The following is a 7873-nucleotide window of genomic DNA, read 5'->3' on the forward strand; positions in this document are numbered from 1 at the left end:
TTTCTTCCTAGTACAGACTTTGGGTATGGGCTGGAGTGGTGCTGAAAGGTTTTCCTGCCTGGGCTGCACACTGCAGAAAGCTGCCCTCTGATTGCAGATTGATGACAAGCAGCTTCGGGGCTATTTATCTGAGCTTCGTCCTGTGACGATCGTGTTTGTGAACTTGATGTTTAAAGAGCAAGACAAAGCAGAAGTCATAGGATCAGCCATCCAAGCTGCCTGTGTGCACATCACTTCCGTCTTGAAGGTCTTCCGAGGCCAGATCAATAAGGTCTTCATGTTTGATAAGGTAAGTACGAACTACAGAACGGGAAACCTCCAGTAGTACAAGGTTAGCACGCAAGTCCAAGGATGCCGGTGAGGTGAGGGAACAGACGATGTGATATTCAATGTAGAGTCTTTGTAACAGCATATACATAGCCAACATGACAGGTGGTCCTCTCAACATTTTACCTACATTCACTAATTAGAGCCTTGGGGTTACTCTTTATCTCACCATGCAACTCTGTCTGTTTTGGAACTCCCTCTATAGGCCAGACTGGCCTTGAATCAGGGCTCTGCCTCCCAAGTGCTGGGGTTAAAGGTGTGTGACACGATGCCTGGCTATGATTCCACTTTTTAAAAATCATATCTTATTTTATATGTGCATAAGTGTATGGGCAAATGTGTGCCAAGGGGTGCATGTAGAGGTCAGAGGACAATTTTCAGTAGTTGCTTCTTTTCTCCCCCCCCCTCCCTCCCTCCCTCTCTGACTCATGCACACACACTACGACTGTTTAAAAGGAGAGTCTTGCTGTCCTGGAACTTTTTATGTAGGCCAGGCTTTTCTGGAACTCACAGAGACCCACTGGCCTCTGCTTCATCATCCTACTGGATCTAAAGGTGAGCCATCTTGACAGGTTCTGTTCCCAACCTGGTGTCATAACTTCCACTCTGTTGTGCCTCTTAGACTTAAATGTCTCACCTCAGAGCCCAAGGCCTGGTCTACAGAAAAGAGCAGACACAAGCACACACACAAGCAGTGTACAGGAGCTATCTCTGCAGGGAAGAGAAGCACTTAGCGAAGACAGAGCTGCCGTACGGAAGTTACCCAGTTTACCAATCATCAGGCAGATGCAGCAGGACACCAGCATGAAACCTGATTCTGAAAGGAACACTTGCTGTGGCATCCCTTGGTTAGGCCTTCTGGCTGGTGCAGACTGAAAGTGCATTTGCTGACTCTCACTTACAGGGCTGCTCCTTCCTCTGTGTCTTCGGTTTCCCTGGGGAAAAGGCCCCTGACGAGATCACTCACGCTTTGGAAAGTGCCGTGGATATATTCGACTTCTGCTCTCAGGTCCACAAAATCCGGTGAGTGTCAACCCTGATCTTATCCAGTAGTTCCCGGGCTGTCTTAAAGGAACGGAGAGGATGGGGGTACAGGAAGCTGGGATGGAGAGAAAGAGTGAATACCTTGGTTTGTGCTCACGAAGTCTTTCCTTTATATCGCTCAGGTATATGTAACTGTCCTGGACTGAGCGCGAAAGAGGTGTTCATTTGAAACAGCTGCTCCTCTCCTGCCTATCTTACTTCCCCAGCCTTCCACATTTTCTATGCGCCTCATCTTTTTTGTTGTTGTTGTTTTTGTAAATACTCATTGTTAATCTCTTTCCATGCATGGCGTCAGTACTGTCTCCATCGGCGTCGCCAGTGGGATTGTCTTCTGTGGGATCGTTGGACACACTGTGAGACACGAGTACACAGGTGTGTAGAGCTGACCTAGTTTCACTGGACTTCCAACAAATGGAGCTTTGTGGGAGGGGTTTTTAAAAAGAGGTGAGCTATGGAGACAGGGGCTTAGTCCTTGGAGAGTTTATACTCTTTCCTGGTGGAGTAAAGCCACATTGCTTTGGTCATTGACAGTGTCATGCCTCAGTGTGTGTGTGTGTGTGTGTGTGTGTGTGTGTGTGTGTGACAGTGTCATGCCTGCAGTGTGTGTGTGACAGTGTCATGCCTACAGTGTGTGTGTATGACAGTGTCATGCCTGCAGTGTGTGTGTGTGTGTATGTGACAGTGTCATGCCTGCAGTGTGTGTGTGACAGTGTCATGCCTACAGTGTGTGTGTGTGTGTGTGTGACAGTGTCATGCCTGCAGTGTGTATGTGTGACAGTGTCATGCCTGCAGTGTGTGTGTGTGACAGTGCCATGCCTGCAGTGTGTGTGTGTGACAGTGCCATGCCTGCAGTGTGTGTGTATGACAGTGTCATGCCTGCAGTGTGTGTGTGTATGTGTGTGTGTGTGACAGTGTCATGCCTGCCGTGTGTGTGTGACAGTGTCATGCCTGCAGTGTGTGTGTGTATGTGTGTGTGTGTGACAGTGTCATGCCTGCAGTGTGTGTGTGTGACAATGTCATGCCTGCAGTGTGTGTGACAGTGTCATGCCTGCAGTGTGTGTGTGTGACAGTGTCATGCCTGCAGTGTGTGTGTGTGTGACAGTGTCATGCCTGCAGTGTGTGTGTGACAGTGTCATGCCTGCAGTGTGTGTGTGTGTGTGACAGTGCCATGCCTGCAGTGTGTGTGTGTGTATGTGTGTGTGTGACAGTGTCATGCCTGCAGTGTGTGTGACAGTGCCATGCCTGCAGTGTGTGTGTGTGTGTGACAGTGTCATGCCTGCAGTGTGTGTATGTGACAGTGTCATGCCTGCAGTGTGTGTATGTGACAGTGTCATGCCTGCAGTGTGTGTGTGTGTGTGTGTGACAGTGTCATGCCTGCAGTGTGTGTGTGTGTGTGACAGTGCCATGCCTGCAGTGTGTGTGTGTGACAGTGTCATGCCTGCAGTGTTTCTGGTACCATGGACGAGTATAGGAAATAGGAAGTTATTTTTCCAGCACCCACATGGTGGATCGCAACCATATGTAACTCCACTCTCAGTTGATCTGAGTGACCTCTTCTGACCTCTGATGGTGCCATACATACATGCAAACAAAGCACTCAAACATAGAAATAATAAAATACATAAAGTGAATTTTTTACTTACTTTCATTGTTGTCTTAGAGACAGGGTTTCTCTGTGCCCTGGCTGTCCTGGAACTCTCTCTGTAGGCCAGGGTGGCTTCAAACTCAAGAGATCTGCCAGCCACTGCCTCTCAAAAATATTTTTTTCAAGTATGAACTCATTGGATATTTTCAGAATCCTTGGCCTGTTGGCCCCAGAATCCCCAAGAACCAGGTCTGATTACTCACTGAGATGATTTAATTGTAAAAGAGGTGAGAGGTGGTGAAGTAAGACAAGGCTTTATTCAAGGTAACCACAGCAAAAAGAACAGGGGAACTGACACCTTACCCCTCCTCAGGGTGTTGATGGGAGATACAGGAATATACAGAGGGGGAGCAAAAGGAAGGGGGCAAGAAACACACGAGGGCAGGCAGAACCGACCAAATCATGCCGTGTACATTGGTCTCTTGGGAAATGGTTACTTCTAGATCCCTATACTGGAACGATCTCCTGCAGAGCTCAGCGTTCCTGACATTTGAGAAAAAATCGAGGGGGAGAAATGACTCAAAGAGAAAGTTATGTTATGACAGGAACTGATGTGTTTGATTTTTTTGTCCCCATTACAAAATCCCCTGGAAATAGCCTGAAGGAGACATTATGGTTTGCACGTTAAATGTCCCCCTAGGCTCATGGGCTTGGACACTTGGTCTCCTGCTGTTTTGGGAGGCTGTGGGACCTTTAGAACTATGACCTACCTAGCAGAAATGGACCATTAGGAGGCCCAGCAATAGAGTGATACCATGTCTCAAAACAAAAGAAAAGCATAGCTAGATATATGGTGGTATCTTTAATCCCAGCACTCCAGAGGCAGGTGGATCTCTGTGAGTTGGAGACCAGCCTGGTCTACAGAGTGAGTTCCAGGACAGTCTGGGTTGTTACACAGAGAAACCCTGTCTCAAAAAAACAAAACATCCCTTCCCCCCAAATAAAAGAAAAATAAACACGCACTAAGACAGAAACTTTGCTACTGGCAGAGTTAACCATTGACGATCGTTTGAAATAGGCCCTGTCATGTGTCATTCATGACAGGCAGAAGAAATAAAGGGAAAAGGTCATTTGGGGGAGTCTCCCTAAGCTACACGGAGTTTAACAGCTTTCGTGTGTTGTTTTGTTTTGCTTCTGTTTGTTTTTTCTCTTCTTGGACTTTCTCGCCTATTGCAGTCATTGGCCAAAAGGTCAATATTGCTGCCAGGATGATGATGTATTACCCAGGCATCGTGACCTGCGACTCTGTCACATACGATGGCAGCAACCTGCCAGCCTACTTTTTTAAAGAGCTTCCAAAGAAAGTCATGAAAGGAGTTGCGGATCCCGGACCAGTGTATCAGTGTCTGGGCCTCAATGAGAAAGTGTGAGTGTGGGTATTAACTGTTATATATTTATTTTATTTTATTTAGTAAAGGGGGTGGTTTTGATAGCAAACAATTGGTTCTCTATTTGAGATTCAAAACCATTTCATGAAGCTGAAATCTATATCTTCCCAGACCTGGCTCTCCCTGGGTCCTCCTGGGTCCAGACTTTAAACATCCTCCATCTTTCTCCATTCTACTGATATTATAGCAAGATGAAAGTTCATTCTTCACATAGGCTTGAGAGGCTAAGGGCACTTCTTCAGATCAGTGAGTCCCCTGATTTCAGTACAGACAGACAGACAGATCTGGTCACCATCTTAGTACTGACTGATTATGTTAACTGTAAGCCCAACATGAAGAAAATTAAGAGGATAAGATATTGTTCCAGGGTCTTTGCTGAAGCCCAGCTTAGATGTATAGATATCTCTTTGGGCTTAAAGTTGTTCAGCCAGGTGGCAGGGGCACATGCCTTTAATCCCAGCACCCAGGAGGCAGGGGCAGGCAGATTTCTAAGTCAGCCTGGTCTACAGAGAGAGTTCCAGGCCAGCCAGAGCTACACAGAGAAACTCTGTTTTGAAAAACAGAGAGAGGGAGAGAGAGGGAGAGAGAGAGAGAGAGAGAGAGAGAGAGAGAGAGAGAGAGAGAGAGAGAGAGGAAGAAAAGAAAGGAAGAAAGACCAGTAGCTTCTAATCAGTTCTTGCTAACATTCAAATTCAGATTTTTTTCCCAGTTCATCCCTTTGTGCACACCCTCACTGGGCTTGTATGATGGCTGCTATCTCACTACTCTGCCCAACTCATCTTTAAAATATAGCTCAGGAGTCTTCTTCTCTGTGAGGGTGAGGGTGAGGGTGGCATTCCCATCCCCCACTAGACCTGGGATCCCTTTCCACCGTTGGGTAACTACAGCACAGACTCCCAGTAGACTGTCTTCTCTCAGACTCTTCAGTGACTGGTTCTAGAGATGGATCCCAGGGCCTCGTTCATGCTAAGCGTATGCTGTACCTACAGAGTATACACCAGTTTATGTCACAGTGACCGACTGGCTACACTTCCCTAGCACCGCCCTGTGAGCACAGGGAGACTGAGAACCGATTATCTTGTTTTCACTCTTTTATCCCCAGTGTCAGGCACACAGTAGGTCTCCAACAATGATGAGTCAATGAGTGGTGCATGAATGAACCACCCGGACACAGACAACTGTTACTCCAGGAGCAAACTAGACCCTAGGTCTTGAAAGAGTCAGTCGCCAACGGCTACAGTTGATTCAGACACTTCTTTCTCTTCTCTTCGAGTTCCTGGGGCTCCACACCCTGCTTAGCACACAACAGCTCATCGTTAAGTAGTGACTGAGGAAGCGAAAGGGTAGCAATAATGTTTTGGTGAGCACTTGTTAAATGCACATTCTATCTCAATATATACTATTTATTATTATGATCGACTGCAGGATTATGTCTCCATTTTGTAAACTGAAATGCTATTAAGTGACTCACCCAGGGTCTCTCTAGTAAAGCCAGGGAGCCAAGATTCAAACTGCCATCGTAACACAGGTAACCTCACAGGCAAACCTCAGAGGCACAAGACAACAGACATCAGCAAACATTTTTTTTTTTGGTAGTACCGGATCAAACCGCTCACCTTGTTTATGCTCGGCCTTTAGTTACACCCCAGCACAATTAACAGGCTTTGTCTTGGGTTTTTATGTTTTTGGGGCTTTTTTCCCCAGAAAATTACGGGACATTATTGATAGTGATCAGCTGGACTGATCTCACACCACTTATTCATGTGCCTGGGCTTCAGCAGGTCATTGGCTGATCCAAGGTGGCACTGGCTGAGACAGCAGGGTCAACTGGGCTTCCAGAGATCAGTTTGGTTCTGCATGCCTCCTCGTCTTCCACCAGGCATCTTGACACAGTAATATGTGAAGAACGAGCGAGGCCCAGCTGGATCACGCACAACATTTCTCAAGCCTCTCTCTCCTGTCGGCCGACTTCTGGTGGGCCAGAGCATTCATTAAAGTCACAGCAGGAAGTCAGTGCCAAGCTAGATGACAAGGGGTGCAGGTCCAGGCAGGGTAATGAAATGGGTCACTCCATGCAGTCATCTCACAGGCTCCAAAGCCTGAAGTCTTCTTGTGTTTTCTGGGCCACCCCTCCAGACGGAGAAAAAAGCATAGAGACACATATGCAGCTCTGAACAGGGCTTGGTTTCTGCCTTGAAGCTTTTGTATTAGATTAGCTGTATGTAGCACAGGAGATCTGATAGGTGCCACCAGAGAGTATGACAAAGTCTCGAGGCAGAACACAAAGTAGCGAGGCAGAACACAGAAGAGAATGATCCGAGTGAAATTCACTCTGAAAGGCACATGCACCCCTGGCTTGTATTTAGACACTGCCACCCCTAGCTAGCTACGGGTTGTTGGGCACGTTTCTGCAATCAGTTCACTCGTTTGTAAAATGGACATTAGGTGATACTTTTTTTCTCCCTGGTTTCTGTTTGTTTGATTGTTTGTTTGTTTAAGTTGGTTGGTTGAGTTTTGTGGGTTCTTTTTGGTAGTACTGGGGGACTGAACCTAAGGCATCAAGTATGTTAGGTAAACGTCCTCCCACTTGGTTACAGCTCTAACGCAGGGGTCATTCTGCTTAATAACGTTTTTGTCAGAATAAAGGTACTGGTTTTTTTAAAAAAAAAGACAAGCAGTGAATCACTTAGAACTATACAAAACACATAACAAGCACTTTGAAGATATTCAGCAGTTCATATAATCTTTCCAGCAGACTCTGCAGCACATCTGAGATTGTTGGGGTCCACCCCCCAACCCACACACACACCCCACCTCCAAAGGGTTCTTGTCTCCCAACGCAAGCACGATAGTCATTTGCTAAATAGTATGCCAGCCACTACAGTAATAGCTAGCACAGAAGTTGCTTGGACTCTGTTACAAGGAGACCAGATCTTTTCCCCTCTTGGTATCTGCAACCAGGGAATAGAGGCTCGTTAGAGATTTTTTTTAAGGCTTAAGAAGTCACTTTTGCTCTCAGTGTTTCTGCTTTGAATCTAACGTCTTTTCTCTCTCTCTCTCTCTTCAGCATGTTTGGTATGGCCTATCTCATCTGCAACAGATATGAGGGCTACCCTTTGCTGGGTAGGTAGTGAGCCTCGATTTGAACCTTTCTCTGTTTTTGGTTTTGGCTTTCTTTTTCAAAGGGGTGGGGAGCAACCAGAGACTAATTCAGGGCCTTGTGCCTATTGCGCAAGCTCTCGCTTCCTAGAACTTTATCGGACTCTAGCAAGACACGGAGAAAAGGGCAGCAATGGAAAGCATGCATCCCAATGAATTCTGACAAAATGAAAGTCAAAGGTCAGAGAAATAGCACAATGGCTAAAATGTCTGCCATGGAAGCTTGAGGACCTGAGTTCAAATCTCCAGGGCCCACATACAAAGCTGGCTTGGCTGCATCCTTCTGTAACTCTAGCACTGGTGGGGTGGA

General features: G+C 46.6%; 1 protein-coding gene across 12 annotated transcripts in view; it reads left to right on the forward strand.

Annotated features, from left to right (window-relative positions):
• Adcy10 (adenylate cyclase 10) overlaps positions 1 to 7873 on the forward strand; it is an 88680-nt gene that overhangs the window by 32745 nt on the left and 48062 nt on the right. For 6 of the 12 annotated variants that reach the window (XM_087581528.1, XM_087581529.1, XM_087581530.1 and 3 more), the window contains 5 exon segments: positions 98 to 289; positions 1232 to 1350; positions 1667 to 1743; positions 4193 to 4382; positions 7472 to 7527. In XM_087581528.1, the coding sequence (XP_087437654.1) occupies positions 98 to 289; positions 1232 to 1350; positions 1667 to 1743; positions 4193 to 4382; positions 7472 to 7527 (634 nt within the window). 12 annotated transcript variants of the gene reach the window in all.

Source organism: Rattus norvegicus, chromosome 13 (genome assembly GCF_021556685.1).
Source record: "Rattus norvegicus strain SHRSP/BbbUtx chromosome 13, alternate assembly SHRSP_T2T, whole genome shotgun sequence".
Classification (NCBI taxonomy): Eukaryota; Metazoa; Chordata; class Mammalia; order Rodentia; family Muridae; genus Rattus; species Rattus norvegicus.